General features: G+C 35.1%; 1 protein-coding gene across 2 annotated transcripts in view; it reads right to left on the bottom strand.

Moving 5' to 3' along the window:
• Positions 1–6,361: 6,361 nt before the first annotated feature.
• The window catches only part of lrch4 (leucine-rich repeats and calponin homology (CH) domain containing 4), a 96,202-nt gene continuing 78,042 nt past the window's right edge, over positions 6,362–24,521 (bottom strand). Inside the window, exons 10-18 of one of the 2 annotated variants that reach the window (XM_073835794.1) lie at positions 22,319–22,453; positions 21,824–21,904; positions 21,487–21,538; positions 21,291–21,354; positions 18,542–18,637; positions 18,352–18,449; positions 17,958–18,095; positions 17,680–17,757; positions 6,362–6,694 (exon numbers count right to left, since the gene is read on the bottom strand). In XM_073835794.1, the coding sequence (XP_073691895.1) occupies positions 6,521–6,694; positions 17,680–17,757; positions 17,958–18,095; positions 18,352–18,449; positions 18,542–18,637; positions 21,291–21,354; positions 21,487–21,538; positions 21,824–21,904; positions 22,319–22,453 (916 nt within the window). In that variant the 3' untranslated portion in view covers positions 6,362–6,520. Of the gene's footprint in view, positions 6,695–13,669; positions 15,824–17,679; positions 17,758–17,957; positions 18,096–18,351; positions 18,450–18,541; positions 18,638–21,290; positions 21,355–21,486; positions 21,539–21,823; positions 21,905–22,318; positions 22,454–24,521 lie in introns of those variants that run through there. The other variant, XM_073835793.1, reaches the window with a different exon arrangement.

Raw genomic sequence — 24,521 nt, 5'->3', positions numbered from 1 at the left:
TGATGTTGGTCAGGTGAGTCTTGCAGTGGTGCGCTCGATATTAAAGATGCACTTTGAAGAAAGTGCTTACATTAATAATTGATGCAGGCCGCCTGTAATCAATTTGGGATGTCTACCACAGTACAGCTCAGCGTTTGGACTCAGCAGAGCTCCATTTGAGGCTGAATGTAAAATAGCATGCGATGACTATAGAGCCTGTCAGCCTTTCACTCACGGCTGCATTATATCCAGTGGCATAGATTGTGGAATTTCCAACCATTGTTTTTACTGCTATTGCTTTGGTGCCAAATGTGAATTCTTGTGCTTTTGAAAGCCGAAGCGTAACATAAGTGACAGTTTGCCATTTTAGAAAGTGAAATCTCTCGCTCAAAAGCTCAAGAGTGGCAGAACTGAACTGATCGCAATAGCTGCTGTTTTCTCACCCAACCTCTGAATCAGACCTTTAATCCTTTGGATAGCAGCTCAGATACGTCACGTCTCAGATTCATCTTCCCCCCTGAGTGTCACAAAAAAGGTACTTACTAAGATTCCTCTTCCAGTCTGCCAGAGGACTCTTTCTTCTTCAGCTGTTTTCATGATAAAGGTATGGAGTACGTTATCAACTTCTGTGGCTTCATACTGGTGCACTGAAAGTATATTTAGGTTCAAATAAGGTACAATATGTTTGAAAGCCATCGTTCATAATGGGAGCCTTTTCTCTTTTTTTTTAAAAAAAAATCTAGGCCTAGCTAATTTGTGTAAATGGGCAAAATGTGTTTTTGATTAAATCTGAAGTAAGAATAAATACAACAAGAGTCTTTAACCTTACACTTTAGGCACTACAGTGCACATCTAGTTTGCAAAATGTTCATATATATGCAAATATTTTTGAAATTTGAAAGAGGGCATCTAAGCACATTCTTGTTCAAAATAGCCACTTCAGAAAATGGTGTATCAGTTGTCTGTTCATACAATCATCTGTGGCATTTCAGAACCTTTTAACTGTTTTATAAGGAGTTTTTATTCCATTTTTAGAAAATGGACACCTGGAAGCTGTAATGTTATAACAGTCATATTTCACATATCAATCACATTTGACAAAACTGACAAACAATCAAGTATTTTCTCAGTATAGCTGTGATAAATAATGTTTATTTATTTAGTTACCTAAAAATTGTTCTAAACCCGTAAGAGCTTTGTTCATCTTCAGAGCACAAATTAAGATATTTTTGACGAAATCCGAGAGCTTTCTGACCGTGCATAGAGAAAAATGTAACTGAAATGTTCCCACACCCAGAAACGTACTAAGGACAGTGTTAAAATACATGAAAATTAGATTTTTTTTTTAAATTTAGTATTGGCCTGAATAAGATATTTCACATAAAAGACATCCATCCTTTTACACTAAGGACAACTGAGGGACTCAAATGCAACTATTACAGAAGATTCAAACACGATGCATTAAGATATCATATTTTTTTTTATTTAGTACTGCCCTCCAGAAGCTGAAGAAGATACTTACATGTCTCCCAGAAGACAAAATAAGTTTCCCCTGATCTTCAGATTTAAAAATGTTCATCCCCGACTTTTGATGCATCGTGTTTCGTTCATCAGTGAGTGTTTGTACCTTCTGATTCCCTCAGTTGTCCTCAGTGTGAAAAGATGGATCTCAAAACCATACAGTCATTGTTGGAAAGGGTTCAAATACATAAAAATGCTGAAAAACCAAAGAATGGGACCTGAAGATTTTTTTTTCTGAAGAACAGTGGGCAGTTTAACTGTTCAGGACAAACAAGAGACTCATGAACAACTATCACTAAACAAACAAATGAACAAGGTAACAACACAGTATTAAGAATCAAGTGTATGTAAACTTTTGAACATGGTCATTTTTTAAAAAATTCAACTATTATTTTTGCTTATGGACTATATGTAAACATCTTTTATGTTAAATATATTATTCAGGTTAGTACTAAATAAAAATACCATGCATTTTGTATGATCCCTCTTATTTTGGTCAAATAATTCACATTTAGTAGATTCTGCGAGGTGTATGTAAACTTTTGACTTCAACTGTAGTCCATGTGACATCCATACAGAGAGAGGACAATTCTCCTGCAGACACAAAGTGACAAATCACTTTGGTTGTCAAATAAGTTTTGAATGACATTTCATATCATTTATTAATTACAGTAACTAATTTGGCCTAAACAGTGGCTTGAAAATCGCTATGTCTATTTCTGCTATTTAAAGTTTGTGGAAAGCTATTGAAGAGCCAAATATTTACAGTACTGCATTACAGAACTACAGTAAAAAATCTATCTTCTCTATCCAGTTAATAAGAATATCAATAAACAGCAGGTTTATATCTTCATTGAACCACTTTTTTTTCCTGGGCAACAGTGGTAGAGACATTAAATAGCTTTTTCTAGTTTTTAAGTGCGTCTATATAGAATATGACCTTCAAAAAAAAAAAAAAAAAAAGATAAAAGATAAAAAGATAATAAAGAAAATTCACAGAGAAATATTCACTTAAGTAAAAAAATTGATAGTGCAGATCTAGTGAAAGAAAAATACTCCTGCAGAGTAAATTACCAGTTGCCTTCCACAGTTTGATTACCTCTTTAAATATAGCAATGGAAATCAAGGATCAGTAGGTTTGTATTAATGCTCTTACTCAGTCCTTTCAAGACATTTAATAGGCATAATGTTCATTTAGGTCATTGCATCTCAACCAGTGGGCTGCAGGTCTGACAGGGCTGAGGATAGCAGTGAAAAACAGGGCTACGTGCAAGTAATATAATGCACCTAATTACAGTCAGGTCCATATATATTTGGACACTGACACAATTACTTTAGCCGTTGACCAAAACATATTGAAGTTACAGTTATATAATGAATATGGGTTTAAAGTGCACTCTGAGCTTTAACTTAAGGGTAATTCTCATCAAAATTGGAGAAAAGGTTAAGGATTACAGCTCTTTGATATGTACCTCCCTTCTTTTTCAAGGGACCATAAGTAATTGGACAGTTGACTCAAAAGCTGTTTCTTGGACAGTTGTGGGCTATTCCTTCATTTTCTATACATCAAATAAGCAGATAAAATGTCTAGAGTTGATTTTAAGTATGACATTTGTATTTGGAAGCTGTTGCTCTGAACCCACATTATGCGGTAAAACAGACAATTTTAGGCTTCGAAAACAAAAACAAAAATCCATCAGAGAGATGGCAGGGACATTAGAAGTGGCTAAATCAACAGTTTGGAACATTCTGAGAAAAACAAAGAACGCACTATTGAGGTCTGCAACACTAAAAAGTCTGGACGTTCACAGAGGACAACAGTGGTGGATGATTGGATGATCCTCTCCAGGGTAAAGAAAAAAACATTTCACAATGTCCAGCTAAATGAAGAACACTCTCCAAGAGGTAGGCATGTCACTGTCAAAGTCTATAATCAAGTGAAGATTTCACGAGAGTAAATACAGAGGGCTCACCCAGGGGCGCCGCTCGCAATTTTGGGCCCTATGACAAAATATGAAGTTGGGCCCCCCTACCACACAAATGCAGATCTCTGGGGGCCCCTAAATGGCGTGGGCCCTTAGAATTGTCCTAACTTTCCCCCCCTTAGCGGCGCCCCTTCACCATAAGGTGCAAGACATCTAAAAAAAAAAAAACATCAAAAAAGCCAGAGCACAGCATTCTTTGGATGGCTGAAATTATGATCAACCTGTACCAGAATGACAGGAACTGGTGTTTAGTGATGATGTGACAGAGGATAGAAGCAGCCAGAAGAATTCTGAGGTGTATAGGGATATACTCTCTGCCCAGATTCAGTCAAATGAAGCAAAGTTGTCGCTTCATAGTACAAATGGACGATGACCCAAAACAGCAAAGCAACCCAGGAGTTTTTTAAGTTAAAAAAGCAGAATATTATGCAGTGGCCAAGTCAGTTTCCTGATCTCAACCCGACAAGAGTATGCATTTCACTTGCTGAAGACAAAACTAAAGCAGAAAGACCCATAAACAAGCAACAACTGAAGCCAGGGCCTGGCAAAGCATCACAGAGGAGGAAACCCAGTCTCTGGTGATGTCCATGAGTTCCAGACTTAAAGGAGAAGTTCACTTCCAAAATAAAAAATTACAGATAATTTACTCACCCCCTTGTCATCCAAGATGTTCATGTCTTTCTTTCTACAGTTGTACAGAAATTGTAGTGGACTTCTATGGTGCCTCCAATTTTGAACTTCCAAAATGCAGTTTAAATGCAGCTTTAAAGGGCTCTAAATGATCCCAGCCAAGAAAGAATGGTCTTATCTAGCAAAACGTAAAACAATATTTTCTAAAAAAAAAAAAAAAAAAAAAAAAAAAAAGACAATTATATATAAATATACCTTTTACCCTCAAATGCTCCTCTTGTCTAGCTCTGCGTCAGCTCTGTGTATTCCAGTTCAAGACAGTTTGGGTATGTCAAAAAAAATCATTTTTTCAAACTTTCAACTTCAAAATCGTCCTACATCTTCAAAGAAGTACTGACCCACTGTTTACAAAGTGAAGATGAAACACAGATGTAGGATGATTTTAAAGTTGGAGAAGAAAATGGAATGGAAGTTTTTCGACCTAACTGTCATGAACCGGAATACAAAGAGGTCACACAGAGCTACAAAAGACAAGAATTTAAATTATTGTTTCACTAGATAAGACTTATTCCTCGGCATTGAAACTGCATTTTGGAAGTTCAATTTCAGGGGCATCATAGAAGTCCACTATATGGAGAGAAATCCTGAAATGTTTTCCTCAGAAAACATCATTTCTTTACCACTGAGGAAAGAAAGACATGAACATCTTTGAAGACAAGGGGGTGAGTAAATGATCCGTACATCTCCTTCAAGGCAGTCATTGCCTGCAAAGGATTCTCAACAAAATATTAAAAATCTTATTTATGATTATATGTATTTGTCCAATTACATTTGAACCCCTGAAAATAGGGGGACTGTTTATAAAAATGGTTGCAATTCCATAGCATTTTATGTTATATTTTTGTTCAACCCCTAAAGTCTGCATCTTGATTGTTTCATTTTGAATCTATTCTAGTGGCATACACAGGCAAAATTATGAAAATTGCAATAGTGTCCAAATATATACTGGCATAGGATATCAAAAGCATCTTTTAAAGGGAATGAGAAAGTCCATACGTTTGATATTGTTGATGTCAAAGCTTGACATCTAAATAACGGATATGTTATTTTGGATCATATTCACCTGTCACTTGATAGAAGCAGCAAAAGTAGTCCGAAGCTAGCCTTTTTGTTGGATGTAAACAGGATCTTCATGGAAAACAGAACACTGTGTACTAAAAGGTAAACCTCATCCCAGCTGTGATGTAATTCTAATGGAGAAATATAATGCTGTGGGTTGTTTTGCTCTTCAGTGCCGGTGTTATGCCAAATTCTGACCCCCGCCAGGTTACTACCCCCCTAGGGTTAGGATTAGGGGTGAGGTTAGGATTAGGCAATCAGGTAGCGATTTCAACGAGAGGGGGTAATAATTTGGCAGGGGTCGAAAATGGGCACAACACCGGAATGGTGTGCAGTTACTGAGAGACCAATCAATTACAAACTATATAAAGAAATCCAACATTAGAACATCTGACTGTGATCCAGCAACATAAGAGAGACTGAATGAGTCATGAAACATGGTTGTTACACAAAACATAATGACTCAAACACAAGAAATGCAATGTTTTAGAGTCACATCAGAATCCAGACTGAAGTCCTGTGGATTGAGCTGCTGAATCATGCTATTTAAGCAATTTAGGTTTTTAGGCTTTGTTTAATATAATAAGCTAGATAATCAACTCACTTTATTTCCAACTGTGTAAGGTGGAGATTCATTTTCTCCAATTTTTCTTCCAGTCAGGTTTAAAAATACAACAAAGAGGTTAAAGGTTTCCTCAGCTTTTTAGCTACACTACTTTTTCATTCACAACAAATTAAATAGATCATTTGACATACAGCTATTGCTAAATAAGGGTGCCGTGGCAAAGCTATAGGGAGCCACAGTGTTTGTCCAACACTCCTAAAACTGCACAAAATGTCACAATCGGAGCCCAAGAGCTGCTGTTAGCTTATCACAGGATTACTGCCACCTTTGCCGCTCCGCAAGAGTAATTACCTGTGAAAAACCAATTAAATTTGCATTGTAATAAAGCTGAGATTACAAACGTAATTAATTTTCAATTATGAGGAAGGACCAACAAAATGATTACACAAAACCTGCCAACTACCTCAGTAACGAGGCTCATTGAGGTAACGCCTTGCATCACGTATCATATATTCTGCATAAACATGCAACAAACAAGCAGTTCTAAGTTAAAATTGCTTTATTGTGCTTCGTTTCAATAGCCACATTGCCGTTTGTAATTTACATAAAATTCTGTACATTCATTATAACAGGCAACATACTAAATCATTTAAGCTGGGAATGTTACATGATGTCTTTTAATCGAAAATTCTTAAATGTGCTTAGAAAAAAATGTTGTTGACTAGGAGGCGGCATCTTGATTTTGAGTCGTGGATTGAAGAGGAAGCCCTGAGGGGTCTTGACGGGATGAGCGACGGGCACCTGACGGAGGTAACTCCAAAAGAGCCTGTATGGTCTGAGCGACCCGTGTGAGCCCTTCCTCCTCCAGAATCAGCTGCGCCGGACACAGCGTGTCCTGGTGGAATTTGATGGTGGAAAAAAAGAATACCAGTATAAGTTTGTTTGCATATGAAATGAGCAATAAAACATCTTGGCATAATCAGACGGCTCTGGGAACATTGCTTCTTGTATATGCCTCTAAGAGGACATGCTGACGGGTGAAGTGCACTCTGGGTAAACAAGCAAGATCCTAGACCTCAATATGAAAAGCTTTCCATGCACCTAAAGATGGTTGAGGCATGCAACTCCCATCTGTCATCTCAAGGACCCACAACATGCAAGATACTCCTCAGGTGCAGACAGGATCACATACATAGAGCGGCAACAAGAGGCACTTCTGAAACACGTGACACTGGAAGGGCAAGCGATGCATGCAGCACAGCACTCGATCGCAAAAATCATTTCTCTGAATTGCTGGCTATATCGCACAGCAGCAGCGTTTAAGACACCGTCTCTCAGAGACGCAGCCATGCAGTTATAGCACTTCACAGAGGGGATGCTATTTCATCCCAGGGTGAAGCACACTGAGTGGAACATAACAAGCCAGTACTTCACCATCTTGAAAATCCATCATGCATTCCAATTATTAAGTTCAGTCAAGCCTAACGGTATACATTAAGTATAGATTATAGATGAGTTGCATTTGATAAAAGGCTCTTAATGCCACATTCAGGCTGTATATCTCATGCAGTATATCAGATTCTGCAGTAATTGCTTTAACACAATAAAAATGCTGCATTATTAGAGTGTGAATGTATTATTATTTTTTAACCCTCTATTGTGTCACATGACCATATGGAAACAATTCACATTCTTGTTTTTCAGGAGAATAAAAAGCCACATGGCATTGTTGAATTAAAAATCAGTCTTTAAAAAGACAATAATGTTGTTTTCAAGACTGGGGGTCAGCACATGCTCAAGAGCTCTTCATATTGCCCCATTAAAACATTTCTTCAACATCTGGATTTTTGCTGCATCTCTGCTAAGTTAAAAAGGTGTTTATGTTTAGATTCACAAGTTTACTAATATAGTTTTACAGTAGACAGAAAATATGAATGTTGCCATATGGCAACTGGCAGTGATGAATTTCCTTATTTGTAGAAGCATCAATTATTACTGCGATTATTTATTTGGAAGTGTTTATTTTAATTACACAATCAGTCAAAAGTTTTTAAACAGTAAGATTTTTAAAGAAGTTACCAAGCCTGCATTTTTTTTCAATTGAAATCTTGAAATATTTTTACTATTTAAAATAACTCTTTTATTTGAATATATTTTAAAATGTCATTTATTCCTGTGATTTCAAAGCTAAAGTGTTAGCATCATTACTCCAGTCACATGATCCTTCTGAAATGATTCTAAAATTCTGATTTGCTGCTCAATTTATTTTTATTATTATTATGTTGAAAACAGCTGAGCAGCTGAGAGTTTTCAAAAACAGAAAGTTCAGAAGAACAGCATTTATCTGAAATAGAAATATTTTGCAACATTATAAATGTCTTTATCTTCGCTTGTGATCAATTTAAAGCATCCTTGCTGAATAAAAGTATTAATTTCAATAATTTCTCCCCGCCCTTATTTATTCTTTAAATAAATAAATCAATTATACTTACTCCAAGCTTTTGAATGGTATAATCTATAATGTTACAAAAGCTTATTTCAGATAAATGCTTATCTTTGGATCTTTCTGTTCATAAAAATATCCTGAAAAAAAAAATGTACTCAACTGTTTTACATTATGGTTATAAAAAAAATAGCAATAAATGTGTGAAATGGCAAATCACCATATTATTCTAAATAGTACAAATATTTCAAAATTGTACCGTTTGTATATTTTGGATCAATAAATGCAGGCTTGGTGAGCAAAAGAGACTTGAAAAAACATTTAAAATCTTACTGTTCAAAAACTTTTGACTGGTATTGTATAATTATGTAGAACTCAATTATGATTTATAGTTTTATTGCTAAAGTCACATTCTACCGAAATGCCATGGAGGAAAGTGAATGATTGACTCTTACAAACAAAAAAGTTTGTAGAAGTTCCAAATTCACAAATACATCATTTCATAAAAGAAACACACGCATAATTATAGGCGATAATGAGAAGAGTTCTGAAATTAAAATTGATTTTCTACCGGTACAGAGACATTTTTCCCATATAGACCAAAATGTTCCATCATTAGAAGACAAAGCGACACCATAGAGGGTTAACTCGGAACAGTTCTCCCCCATGAACACAAAGCACTTCATAATGTCAAAGTGAAAAATGAGCTGGCTGGTTAATTAATAAATAATTAAAAACAATAAACAGAAAACAAATGAGCGTATAAGTATTCACTCTCCTGCTCTGACACACTTTAATGAGTTCAGAAGTAACCAGAATAATTGCTTGATGAAAGTACACCTGCACGCACATAAGGTGCTTCTCATGATTTCAGTGTAACTGCACCGGTGTCTGATAGCAGCCTAATTAGTGCATTTACACTGTAGCAGTGGGAACTGTCATAGGAATAAAGCCTTTGATGATTTAAAAACTCACTTTGCTCAGAGCAATGACATTCATCCATTTTAAATGCTGTTTAATAGTACAAATGCTTGGAGTTGCTGGATCTGAGAGACCCAAAGATAATGACTTTTTTACAGTGTTCTTTCTCACACTTCCTGCAGAGAGAATGTCTTCAGGTTGATGAGACCGAAACTGAAGACTGAACAAAAAAAATCCATTGCTGCTATGTGTGAAAAAGCTCATAGTGACCTGTAATAGCTGTATAAGGGCTGGTAAAGTAATGTTTACTTAGAGGGTGAACGCTTACACGCTCAGTTATTTTCTTGGTGTAATTGATTTGTTCTAGGGTTTGTAAAGTTGTTTGTGCTGATGGGTGGCAGTGTGTTTTCATCTAAAGAACAGTTCTATCATGCTGTAATAAAGATATAATGTATTCAGTACATTACAGTACATCTTATATGAATAAAAGTGTGGTCAAACTTTTAAATACACTTTGCAGTATCTGCAAAATGTAAATTATTTTACCAAAATAAAAGGGATCATACAAAATAAATGTTATGTTTTATTTAGTATGGTCCTGAATAAGATATTTCACATAAAAGACAATTACATATGTCCACGAGAGAAAATAAAAGTTTATGAAAAGGGCCCCGTTCAAAAGTTTACATACGCTTGATTCTTAAAATGCTGCTGTGTTGCTATCTGGATTCTTCTTCTTTTCTTTTTTTTTTTGTGTGATAGTTGTTCATGAGTCTCTTGTTTGTCCTGAAAAATAGTCACTACAATCTTAAAAATAAAGGTGCTTTAAAAGGTTCTTCACAGCGAAGCCATAAAAGAACAATTTTTGGTTCCACAAAGAACCATTCAGTCAAAGGTTCTTTAAAGAACCATCTCTTTCGTACCTTTTGATAATCTGAAGAACCTTCTTTCGCCAAAAAGAACCTTTTGTGAAACAGATGTTAAGGGTTCTTTATGGAACCATTTAGACAAAAAAGGTTCTTCTATGGCATCGTGAAGCACCTTTATTTTAAAGAGTATAGCTGCGTTTCCATTACCCTTTAAATTGCACAAATTAAAGTTGTGAATTGAAAATATGCCTAATGGAAATGTCAATTGCGTAAAAACTCCCATATATCACAAAAATGTTTTTACGCTCGCATGAGGTGGTTCTTCAGGCAATTCGAAAAAGGAATATTTCGCAAAACAGCAATAGAAACTTCTTTTTTCGCATTTACAGGTCACATTCGATTAAATATAGCCAAAATCCAACAAAAATCTGTTGCCATGACTCGCGAGAGCACTGTAAAAAGTTTTCACCAGTTTCAACTTAAAAACTTAAAGGGATAGTTCACCCAAAAATGAAAATTTGATGTTTATCTGCTTACCCCCAGGGTATCCAAGATGTAGGTGACTTTGTTTCCTCAGAAAAACACAAACAAAGATTTTTAACGAAAACCGGTGCAGTCTGCCAGCCTTATCATGGACGTGAATGGGCACCAGACCTTTAAAAGTAAACAAAAACATGCACAGACAAATCCAAATTACACCCTGCGGCTCGTGATGATACATTGATGTCCTAAGACACGAAACGATCGGTTTTTGCGAGAAACTGAACAGTATTTATATCATTTTTTACCTTTGATACAGAGTCACGTCCATCTGTCCTGAGCACGAGTTTGGCATCAGTCACGTCACATGTGCACGCGCTCTGTCGTAGAATACGCAAACTCCGGAAGCCGCGATCTGTCGCATGTATACGACACTCATTGTTTACACAGTGCACAGAGATTGTGGGTATAGCGGCTATTCAAAATGGTAATTACTTGAGCGTATCCTGATTGTTTAAACCGATTTAAAGCTAAAAGATTACGTTTGCTTGCGCAAACTCATCCGGGACTTTTCACTGATTTCCCCTTACGGCGTTTGCGTATTCTACGACAGAGTGCTTGCACATGTGACGTGACTGATGCCAAACTCGTGCTCATGACAGATGGACGTGGCTGTGTATCAAAGGTAAAAAATGATATAAATACTGTTCAGTTTCTCGCAAAAACCGATCGTTTCGTGTCTTAGGACATCAATGTATCATCACGAGCCGCAGGGTGTAATTTGGATTTGTCTGTGCATGTTTTTGTTTACTTTTAAAGGTCTGGTGCCCATTCACGTCCATGATAAGGCTGGCAGACTGCACCGGTTTTCGTTAAAAATCTTCGTTTGTGTTTTTCTGAGGAAACAAAGTCACCTACATCTTGGATGCCCTGGGGGTAAGCAGATAAACATCAAATTTTCATTTTTGGGTGAACTATCCCTTTAAGTTTAGCAGCTGCCTTAAGATTGTAAGTTAAATCAACTTAAGTCATTTCAACTCACAAGTTATATCATCTCATTTTTATTGTAACAAGTTAAAATGACTTGTAGTTTTAAGATGATTTAACTTAAAAACTTAAGGCAGCTGCTGAACTTATGTTTTTAAGTTGAATCTGGTGAAAACTTTTTACAGTGAGGAAAAAATTATGTTTTAAGTTGCATAACATCGGCTAATGGAAACGCCGTCATTTTGCAATACTTTTTAATCAACATTTATAAAATATTGCCAAAGTTTTGCGCAAATCTCTAATGGAAACACACCTAGTGATGTTCCAGAAGGAAACATGATGAAAAAACTGTTGACTTACATGTCTGTTTTAGCATAGCACGCCCCGAGTGAGCCGTCAATAGTCCGCCATTGTTTTAACGGCGGAGCAGGTGTAGACACGAATGTCTCGAGGTGTTGTTGTTGGATGTAATAATGTAATGTAATGTAATGTAATAATTTACTCCTGACATCTGAGCTACTGAAGTCACAGTGGATTACTTTTGTTTTTGAAGGGAATGTGCCCTTTGTTTCTCCAGAACAGGACAACTGAGGGACTCTATTACAAAAGGTTCAAACGATGATGCTCCAGGAGGAAACAAGATGAATTAAGAGCCAGCAGTGTGAACAGAATGAAGATGTGTACGTTTTGCTTATTTTGCCTAAATATTATGTTTGTTTTTTTTTCATTTAGTGCTGCCCTTCAGAATATACTTACATGTATCCCAGAAGACAAAATAAGTTCAATTTACCCTGATCTTCGTTAATGCATTGTTTCTTTCTGGAGTATCAGTGAGTGTTTGAACCTTTTGTAACAGTTGCATGAGCCCCTCAGTTGTTCACAGTGTGAAAAGATGGATCTCAAAATCATACAGTCATTGTTGGAAAGGGTTCAAATACACAAAAGATGCTGGAAAACTTAAGAATTTGTGGGACCTGAAGGATTTTTCTGAAGAGCAGTGGGCTGTTTAACTGACAAAACAACAAAAAACACAGCTGTGGATCAACAAGGTAACAACACAGTATTAAGAATCAAGTGTATGTAAACTTTTGAACAGGGTCTTTTTTATAAATTTCACTATTATTTTCTCTTGTGGACTATATGTAAATGTCTTTTACGTAAAATATCTTATTCAGGTCAGTACTAAATACAAAATAACATTTGCAACATTTGTATGATCCTCTTATTTTGGTAAAATAATTAACATTTTGCAGATACTGCAAAGTGTATGTAAAATATTAACCACAACTATATATACTGTATTCATACACTACCATTCTTAAAGAAACTAACACTTTTATTTAGACGAGATGCATTCATTTGATCAAAATTGACAGTAAAAACGTCATTATAGATTTCCATCAAATGCATTTGTTCTTTGGAACTGTCTATTCATGATCCTGAATTAAAATCGTAAAAAATATATTACAGATTCCACAAATATATGTTAAAATACAACTGTTTTCAACATTGAACATAATAACAATATTTCTTAAAGCAACAAATCAGCAGATAGAATGATTTCTGAAGGATCATGTGACACTGAAGACTAGAGTAATGGCTGCTAAAAATGTAACAAGTTGTTTTAAATTGTAATATTTCAAAATATCAGTTTTACTGTATTTTTGATCAAATAAACGCAGCCCTGGTGAGCACAAGAATCTTCCTTCAAAAACATGAAGATATCTTACCAACCCCACACTTTGAATGGTATGTATACTTACAGTATAAACAACACACAGTGGGGTCCATAAATCTCAAAAAGCTCTTATTTAAAAGATTTCAAATGACAAATTCTGCTATCAAGCAAATATGTGTCATTCTTTTTCTTTAATGACAGTAGCACCACACTGTCCACAAGTTAGTGGTGAAAAAAAAAAAAAAAAAGATTTACCTTAGACCCCACTGTGTAGTACTCTTCATTTTTCACTACCCACATAATGGATCAACACTTACCTTTTGGTAAAGGGCACAGAATATCTGGACTCATTAGCTACAGAGACGAGCTGACGAGAGGATTTCATCCTCAGCAGAGAGACAAACTAAAGCAGAATTAATCATGAGCGAGAGCAACAGTCAGTCATGAACATTTGACAAAAGCACATGTAAAGCAGCAGACAAAACATAAAAATCAGTGTTTCAGTTTTTTAATAATTTCTTTACAGACAAAAAAAAAAGAGATCTTTATATCAATATAAACTTATTAACTTCTTAAATACACAGTATTTTATAAATATTACAAAATACATTTTGTGTTTTGCAACAGTTTCCACTACTAGGTAACATTTGGACGGAAACATTCATGTAGCAGATCTACTGTAGTGCCTTCTAAACTCTAGAATATGTAGAGAAAGGTAGAATTAGCAGTCATCCTCTGTAAAAGCCTTCAACTTTTCTGTAGCACATCACAATCTTAATTTCATATGGCTGAAGCTTCACAAGGAACTATGAGGAAGCCCATCTATGCTAAATGTGAAGTCTGAGTTTATCAGAGTGGACATTTTAAATCAGATGTCTGTTATGATTAGCTTTAGCATTGAAAACAACGTACAATATTATAAAACCTCATCAACTTACATGTACATAGGTTTGAACAAACTCCCTTAAAAATGATTCAGACATCGTAGGGTGAGGGATGATGCGTTAGTAACTAGTTATAGCACATCCCTTCAACTACCCTTATTTCCCAGTCTCGCTCTCTCTCTCTCTCTCTCTCTCTCTCTCACTCACTCTCTCTCTCTCCTTATCGTTCTCTCCAGATGAGAGGCTGCTCGTTAGTAAACTGTAGGCAAAGCTCCTAAATCACATTAAGTAGGCACGGAATACAAAAGCAACATCAGCATACAGCACCGGGGAAGATGGGTGCTCATGGCACATTAAAGGACTACAAAAACCGCTACGGCCACATTTAGAATCAGGAAACGGCAGATGAAGGCTGCGAAGCAGCAACCATTTCATCCTTAATTAAGAAAAACGGTCTAATTTGTAATTTGGTAATGTCTGCTTATGTACACAGTGCAACTATGAGTAGAAACACACATACATATTTAAAAAAGAAAAAAAGAACACAAGCAAAAATACGTTCCACTTTGTCCAGCTTAATCGTATTACTCGTTTCACTTAGTCAAATTTAACGTTACTGAGTTTCCACCAAATGCAGCTTCAGGAGAACGTAGAAACACATAAATAAACCGAAACAATAACTTAAACTGTTTGCATATAAGAATTATATTAAGATGCTCTCAAAAACCCCAAAACGAACATTCAAAAAGAGTAACAAGTTAACGCAGCTTCGAATCATATTAGTACCGTCAAAAAGTGTTGAAGGAACAGTTTAGTAACAGCACTGCCCTCTGATGGTCACAGTCAACAAGACAAGAAAGAAAAAGTGAAATAGTCCACTCAGCCCTGACCCTAACAGATTTCTACAACGTGTGAATTAAACCAAATTTAGCTGAGAAGTACCATCACCACACTGTTAGCCACTGTTAAACAGACTGTTTACCAGATGCTACAAACTCATTTGCGCTGCTGCGTGAACAGAAGGAACCAACAGGCACTTGGATGAGCAAATACAAGCCATTTCAAAGCCCTTTAGGAGAAAAAAAGGGATGGGGAATTTGTGCCAGTGCTTTAAAACTCTTAGGATAACAAGATCCTTTATAAAGACCACTAGAAGGTGTATAAACTATCCTGGGATCAACAGCGAAGCTAAGGCAATAAGGTGGAAAAGCCCTTCATTAGTGAAAACCATGTATATGTACAGATCCACAACCTTTAAGCAAAAAGGAGTATGTGGCTATTGATGAACTGTTTATGAGCATTTTCGGATGTGGATATCTGCTATATATATTTCACTATTTATGTAAAAATGAACTACAACTACCTTCTAAACCTTTTAAGATATTTGTATGGATAATGTGTAAGCTGAAAGGCATTATGGGTATGGAATTTGCTCTGATATATATTTCAGATGGCGCCAGTGGTGTGTGTGACAGTGTACACAGTACAGAGATGATGGACTTTAAAATCCATTACATTTAGACATCGCTCACACTTATGCTATAAGGTGGCAGTATAACAGATAGAGCAAAGCCATGAGGAGAGAGTAGAAGAGCAGGAAGCCGGTGGAAAAAGGGGAGGAAGGAGAGACAGAGGGAGAGGTGCTGCTGTTGTCCTCGTTCACCTCCTCCTCTCCTCCTGCTTTTGCCAGGAGCGCCGTCGCACAGCGGTGCACTGCAGGTAGCTTACTGCACAGGATATCAGACGCTAAACACAACTCCATCTGAGAAAGAGAGAGAGAGAGACAGACAAAAGGACGGGAAGAACAATGCAGAGGGGACAAACAAAGATGTTTGGACACGGTGTTGAGCAAAGACAAACATTTTAAAGCAGGATCATTTAAAGGGATAGTTCACCCAAAAATGAACAATTTTTATCAATTATCATCTTTTTTGTTTTAGGGATATGTTTTTGGAAAAATCACACTTTGGTACAATATTTGCAAAAACCTATATTTTTTACTTGTGTTTTATATATCACATTCCCACAGTTTTAACTATTTCTATATGATAATAAAATAATATTAATTTTATTGTGATAAATATATAAAAAAAACAAGAAACACTATAGTAACAGCAGCATTACAGTGTAAATTAAAGAAGTGTACTTCCAGAACAATAATTTACTTGTCATCCAAGATGTTAATGTCTCTCTTTCTTCAGTCGTAAAGAAATTATGTTTTTTTTTTTAATGTTTTCCTCAAAAAACATAATTTCTTCACCACTGAAGAAAGAAAGACTTGAACATATTGGATGACAAGGGGGTGAGTAAATTATCTGTAAATTTTTGTTCTGGAAGTGAACTTCTCCTTTAAATGATTATTTAAAAATAATTTAACAATTTAACTATAAAATGACTTGGGGCTTATTTTTCCCCAAATTCCATTTTATTTGTTTCCAAATTCCATTATTTCCATTTTTTATTTTGGATTAGGTTAAATTAAAAAAATTAACCTAAAAGTATGTCTAATTAATTGAAATCATGAACACACAATTTAACAACAATATATTAAAAGCTTAACAAGAATTCAATTTTTAAGTCCTTATAAAATACTTTTATTTATTTATTTCAAATTTTTAATTCATTTTATTATTATTATTTTTTTTTTTAACCAAATTTTGCTTTTCCATGAATTTTCTAGATTCCATTTTAATGGTTTCATTAAATTGTATATTGTAAATTGTAAATTTTATTAAAAAGGATTTATTTATTTATTTCTTTTCTGAAATATTATTTACGTATTTACATTTTTTTCTGGTAAAAATATTGGTAAATATTTTTTCTGGTAAATATTTCTTAAACAATAATGCCCTTTAATAATTGCATTATTTCTATAACATAATAATAATAATAATAATATTATATATATATATATATATTTTTTTTTACATTTTTAAATATATTCAAATAGAAAACAGTTATTTTAAATAGTAAAAATATTTCATAATTTTATTGTCTTGCTGTACTTTGGATCAAATAAATGAAACAATTAAAATTCTTGTGTCGCATGCTTCAGTAAGTGCATAGTAAACGAAACCACACGTATCCACCATTCATTCACACATAGACATGCAGAACATGCAGGATTCATATTTAAATAGTATTTTTGACACACATTTTGATTTAAGTGTACTGCCCCAGTTTTGATTTACTTATCTAAAATATACGGGCAAATCACGTGACATTCCGTATTATACAGTCAATTTCATTTTTATGACTGAATTCCGTGATTCTGTCCGTGTTTTCCGCATTGCAGAAACTAATATTAATGTCTTCAAGCATTAAATGTATCATATACCCACAGTGATACAGTATTAAGGTGACTACCCCTTTAAGGTAAAAAGACAAGATAAAAAAATAAAAAAAATAAAATGGCAAAGCGAGCACAAAAAGGATCAAATCAAGCTTGAAGCAATTGAAAGAAAACATAAAAATGCTTTAAGATTGTTGCAGTCACATGTCAGTGGGCGAAGTGGATTTTTCTCATTTACAAACAGCTCAGACAACACATCTCAGAAAGACAAATAATATGGCGGATAATAAAAGAAGCAAACAATAAAAGATTCAATTTATGTTTACCTCAGGGACACCCAGTCTACGACATGCAGCAATGAAGTTTTCAACATTGAGGCGGCACTTGGCAGCACTCAGCTTTGGCTGAACAGAAGAATTGCACATACATTCATTAGAAAGTGATTCAAGATCAGCCTGCTAGTAATCTTGCTGATCCAGGATCAGCCTTCTCCAAATATGAATAAATAAGGATTCCACATAAAGATCCAGGCCTAGTGCTTGTTTTATGCGATACTAGATTATGTTTTGGCTATGATGAAAATAAGATCTAAGAATTAGCTCACCACTGCCGGTGAGGGGATGTGGATGATTGACACAGAACGAGGTCGCACGTGATTGGCCAACTGGCAGAGCAGTGTGCCATTGGACAACGCCTCTCCCAGATCCTCAGGCAGAGAGATCTTCAGACGCGTCTCCAGAGTCTAGCAAGAAAGACATGGAAAAAGTCAGACTGTTGGGAAGAAATTAAAGAAAAGTAATACTTTTAAAACTAAACAAAGATCTCTGAAGGGGATTTTCTTGGAAGATACATAACTTTTTCAAGACTCCAGAGATCAAATCAGAATTACTTATACAACAACTGAATGTTGTTGGAGAAAATCAGGCAAATCATACATACTAAACTCCTGGACTACTAAAATGTATTTGTTTAGAACTAGAGATGGGATGGCTATTTACTTTACGCAGCTGCAAGACGTCTGTTCTTTCCTCTCGTGGGGATCTGAGTGTGGAGCGGGATTCACTCCGGCCAGATTCCGCCAAACTGTTTGCTGATCCTAAGAGTAAGAGACAACTTATATTATTGACCAAATCAAGAAAATAGCCACTATATCCCTAGATTTACTTCTCTATGTGTATGTTTGTGTACCTGTCTTGACGTTGCAGCGTGAGGATGTGCGAAATAAGAAGCTGTTGGGTTTAGGAGCAGAACCTGTGGGAGAACAGGGCTTCACAGTGGATGCATCTGGAACATGATATAAAAAAATACTGAAGTTACATTCATTAAAACTGGGTATGTACCAATAGAGCTTTAAACAGCTAGCAGGTGGTAATAAACCCAAACTCCATCAGGAAACAGAAATGGGAAAAGAAAAATTCTTGTGAGAAACCAAGCTTAGTTGAGGTACCATTTCTTCTCTGGCCTAAATATAATATAATATAATATAGACAAGGGGTCTCCAAACATGGTCCTGGAGGGCCGGTGACCAGTAGAGTTTAGTCCAACCCTAATTAAACAAACCCAAACCAGCTAATCAAAGTCTTACCAGGCATGCTAGAAACTTCCAGGCCTGGCCGGAGCTAATCTCTGCAGGACAACGGCCCTCCAGAACCATGTTTTGAGACCCCTTGTCTGTATTATATTATTTTTAGGCCAGAGAAGGTATGGTACTTCAACTGAGGATTTTTTTTCCATTTCGGTTACCTGATGGAGCTTGGGTTTCTTTCCACTTCCCTGTTGGAAAAAAAACAGCTGGTTAGGTAGGTTTTGATGCTGGTTTAAGCTGCTCCTTTGCTGGTCCTTTTGCTGGTTTATGCTGGTCCTTGGCTAGCACATAAATCAGCTAAGAACAGCTTAAATCAGCATCCCAGCATCAAAACTACCTAACCAGCATATGCTGTTTTTTTCACCAGTGTTGCTTATTTGAGGATTAAATAGACCCTTAACATTCAGTAATATTATCACTGTCCTCAGCAGGGATGCTTTCATCTGAAATTAAATCAACTTTACACAGTTACTGAACTGAACCAACACTATACTGACTTGAGGTGAATAATTACACTATTGTCTTGTTAAAGTTGCTTTAAAGCAGAATTTGGATTTGTCTCATATTCAATGAAGTTTGCATCACTGATCGTTTTATTTTTTACCGTGAAGTTGCTTTGAAACAATCTGTGCTGATTTTACCTGAACATTGAGTGTTTACTATTGTCCTTTTGCATTGTCGATACACTATTTTCCTGATTAGTATTATAAAGCTGCTTTGACACAATCTGATTTGCAAAAAGCACTATATAAACACATGTATTTATTTGACTTGAATTGTACTGAACAAAGCGCTACTGTATATATAAATAAAGGTAAAATGACTAGACCTGACTTACAAGCTATATTAAATTACTCTCAAAAACAACAATAAAAAATCCTGTCAAAATGTGTTAAAGCACTTTTCAAACAACACTGCCCTCTGGTGGTCACAATGCTTTCACAGGGTTTATTTATTAAAAACATTTTTCAAAAGATTTTATTTGAGGGACTGTTGAGGATGAGGATGTTTTTTTGCCACAGTCTCTTCAAGACTAGTGGTTCTCAAACAGGGGGTCAGCGCACACTATGGTGCCTCGGCATACTTCTAGAAGGGCTTCTCTTAATTTTTTTTTTTAAATAAGACCAAAAGCATTAAAATAAGCTACATGAATGACCAAAAAGTGTCATGTAAGTTACTTTAATTAACTTTTTTTTTTTTTTTTTTAAATGTGGGATCCCTTCAATGCAATCATTTTAATTTTAATTTAAACTATTTTAGTGACTTAATTTACAGGACTTGGATTTAAAGGAGTGCCTTTAAATTAAACTACACTACCTGTCAAAAGTTTTAAGTTTTAAGATGTTTTATGTTTTTTAAAGAAATATCTTCTGCTCACCAAATCTGCATTTATCAACCCAAAATACAACAAAAGAAATATTGTGAAATATGTTAACTATTTAAAATAACTGTTCTATTTGAATATATTTTCAAATGTAATTTATTCCTGTGATCAGAGCTAAATTTTCAGCATCCTTACTCCAGTCTTCAGTATTGCAAGATCCTTCAGAAATCATTCTAATATGCTGATTCGCTGTCCAAGAAACATTTTTTTTTGTTATTATTTGAATCATTATTTAAAAGGATTGAGTACTTTTTTCAGGATTCTTTGTTGAATAGAAATATCCAAAGATCAGTATTTATCAGAAATAAAAAGCTTTTGCAACATTATACACTATACCTTTCAAAAGCTTTGAGTCAGCATCATTTATTTTTATTTTGGGAAAGAAATTACAGAGCTTAATACTTTTATTTAGCAAGGATGCTTTAAATTGATCAAAAGTGGTGGTAAAGACATTTATAAAGTTACAAAAAAATTATATTTCAGATAAATGCTGTTCGTCTGAACTTATTTCAACAATGATTTCTGAAGGATCAAGTGACTGGAATAATGATGCTAAAAATTCAGCTTTGAAATCACAAGAATAAATTACATTTTAAAGTATATTCAAATGAAAAAAACTGTTATTTTAAATAGTAAAATATTCCAAAATTGTACTGTTTTTGCCGCACTTGAGCAAATAAATGCGTGAGCAGAAGATGCTTCTTTAAAAAACATTAAAAACTTTTTACTGGTAGTGTGCATTTTGTGTGAATATGAAATATTTCCCCAAGCATATTTCAACAAGAGGTTAAAGTTGGTCATGTGGATTTGTAGCACTGACCAAAAGAATGCTGTCTGATAAAAAAAAAAAAAAAAAGTATATATCTTGAATAAATGAATATATCTTACATGCTATTTTTCATTTGTACTGTTTATTAATAATGTAAATTATGTTAAAAGCAGCTGAAATTTCTTGGTATGGAGGGTACCTGTGCGACTAATGGAGCGTTGTAAAGACCCCGTTTGAGAAGATGAAGAAACCTGATCTACACTCTGACGGGAACAGAAAGAAACAAGTTAAAGGAAGAAGTATAAATGCACATGTATATTTAAACACTCCATCAAAACTTTATGCATTTATAACAGAATGAGGAGGAGGAAAAAGAGTAAATGTAAAGCACTTACTGCACATCTCTGTTTCGGGCCATTGGGTGGAGAGTTGCTATCAGAATCACCACTAGAGGGACACAGAGATCAACAATAACCTGATTGGAAAACTACTAAAGCAAACTGCTTTGTAAACTTGCTAACTAACTAGACATCATGCCTAAGTTAATTTTAAATAAGGTACAGCATGTCTGTTTGATTTGACTGTTTATTATTCAGCAATCTGCTCCCTTCAGTGTCTCAAGTTCATATTTTTGTCTAGATTTGTCTAGATTGCCACCACAAAATGTTAACACAAGCACATATGCAAATGCAGAACACAAACGCATATGCAGGCCATTCGCTTTGCTCTTACCCTGAAACGCTTCCGGTTCCTCCGTGCTTTGTCGTCGTCGTCGCCAAGTTACTTCCTGTTTTTACAGTCATCTTCTGCAAACTGTAAGACATCAAACGTTTATTAGTCAATAGCCTCCTAATACAGAAGAAAAGCACACAAGGCTTTGTTCTAACAAACACAGGCATTCTGGGAGAGCCCCTCTTATGTTCTCCTTCTGGCTATCCTTGTAATAATTCAAGACTCTGAATGTGCTTTAAGACACTAATGAAGTAAAGACACGACAGCAGGTAACAGCGGTTTCCTTTACAACCACAATGCCTTTGATGACGAAGCATCAGAAAGGAAATAAAAGGCCATTTTATCCACTTTATAGCCATTATGTGCTTTTGAAGATTGTTTATTGCTCGCTCTGCATTAGCAAACAGGCTTGTTAGTTTAAGCGCTTAACAGGTTTTTTGACGCCATTGTCTCATATTTCACTTCCACAATTATCCAATCCCATCAGGCACTCACGTGTTCGCTCGGTCTCTCTGCTGTTGGGCTCTCTCTCTCTCCTGCCAGATGAGCAGGTTGCCAGGTCTCCTTCTTTCCTCTAATGTAGGACTGGATGGTGAGCCAGAGTCTGAACCATCTCCAATCACAAATATCCTGAAAGAAAAAACATTTTTTTATGTCTTTATTTAAGTCTTGAATCCTCTCAAGAATGTTTACCAAAAAACTTTTTCTAAAGAAATTATGGCACTTGTCTTTAAGTCACCACCACAATGCAAAGGTTTTGTGGGTGGTTGCTAAAGTGTTTTGTGTGGTTTTTCGTCACGGCTGCGCAGTTTTTAGGGTGTTCTGGGTGACTGGCTCAAGTCAAAGGAGTCTCTATAATTTCCTGGTCCCTAAATATGGCTTATGCCACTTTAAATCTAAGGGATTTTTGTCCAATTTAGATCGCCCACCATATGTCTGATTGCTTAAAAACTTAATAACACACCTCTCCACAACAAGCCACTTAAGAGGTATTACTTACAGCTACAGTAGGAGCTCAAAAATACAAACACATCAGGTATCATTCACTTACGGACTTTGTGAATAGTTACAGAGCGACCTGGTCAGCAAAAACCAAATGACTGAGGATCACACATTACATAACCAGACTTTCAAGATGTTGAACAAAACAAACTCGCACAGAAATGAGACGTGTTGTCTAGAATTTTCAGACTGAATAAAATCATAAACTGAAGCTAAAAAAAAAAAAAATCAAATTTTGTTCTACATGGTAACGTTTGGCAAATGGAGTCAACTCTTCTAGATTGTGGAAAATTGTGGAAAAAATATGGACAAAAGTCTACAAACTCTAAGAACAGAAAATGTATAATATTTGGGGAAAAAATACACTGCTGTATTCTTGTTTTTCTGCAATATACACTACCAGTCAAAAGTTTTTGAACAGTAAGACTTTTATTAAAGAATTATCTTCTACTCACCAAGCCTGCATTTATTTGATCCAAAGTACAGCAAAAATAAAAATTTGGAAATATTTTTACTATTTAAAAGAACTGCTTTCTATTTGAATATATTTTAAAATAATTTATTCCTGTGATTTTAAAGCAAAATTTTAGCATTACTCCAGTCACATATTCCGTCAGAAACCATTGTAATATTCTGATTTGCTGCTCAAAAACATTTATTATTATTACGTTGAAAACAGCTGAGTAGAATTTTTTCAGGTTTAAGATAGAAAATTCAGAAGAACAGCTTTTATCCGAAACAGAAAACATTTGTAACATTATATATTTCTTTATCGTCAACTTTAAAAAATGTAAAGCATCCTTGCTAAGTAGAAATATTAAATTCTGCAATTTATATATATAATGTTACAAAAGCTTTTTATATCAGAAAAATGCTGATCTTTGGTTCTTTCTATTCATCAAAAGAATCCCAACAAAATTTACTCAACTGTGATAATAAATAATAACAAATGTTTCTTGAACAGCACATCAGCATATTAGAATGATTTCTGAATGATCATGTGACGCTGAAGACTGGAGCAATGATGCTGAAAATTTAGTTTTGATCACAGGAATAAATTATATTTTAATATATATTCAAACAGAAAGCAGTTATTTTCAACAGTAAAAATATTTCACAATATTACTGCCTTTTCTGTACTTTTTGATAAATGCTGGCTTGGTGAGCAGAAAAGACTTCTTTAAAAAACATTAAAAATCTTACTGTTCAAATACTTTTGACTGGTAGTGTATATATTAGTTTTGTTTTTGTTGCTTTTTTTACTGTTTAACAATATTAGAACAGCTTTGTTCAGAAAAAGTTATATTTTATAGTTTTATTTATAGTCTATTTGCATAGAAAAAAATAATTACACAATTATTTTTCGCTTCAAACACTTTCAATGCAAATCATCCTTTTAAGGATTGAATGCTTTGGCACACATTTCCACTGTTTTTGACCCATTTAATATGACTAATAATGATTCTTGTGATTTTTAATATTTATTATTAAACACAGCATGTTAAAATGCATGTTACTTGTGACTCAAACTCACAGCACAGATGGAGTTTTTGTGAATGAGCAGCAATTACTGTGACCCAAGGCACTCCAAGTCACCGAAAACACTGCATCATGAGCTGCTTGCAAGAACACGCTTTAGTGCTGAGCTTTACTCTAAAACATGCAGTGCACATATTTAACTAGGTGCAGCTTTTGC

This window comes from Garra rufa, chromosome 3, assembly GCF_049309525.1.
Source record: "Garra rufa chromosome 3, GarRuf1.0, whole genome shotgun sequence".
NCBI classification, from domain to species: Eukaryota; Metazoa; Chordata; class Actinopteri; order Cypriniformes; family Cyprinidae; genus Garra; species Garra rufa.
The sequence above is the reverse complement of the archived record's forward strand: the minus strand, read 5'-3'. Positions and strand labels throughout refer to the sequence as shown.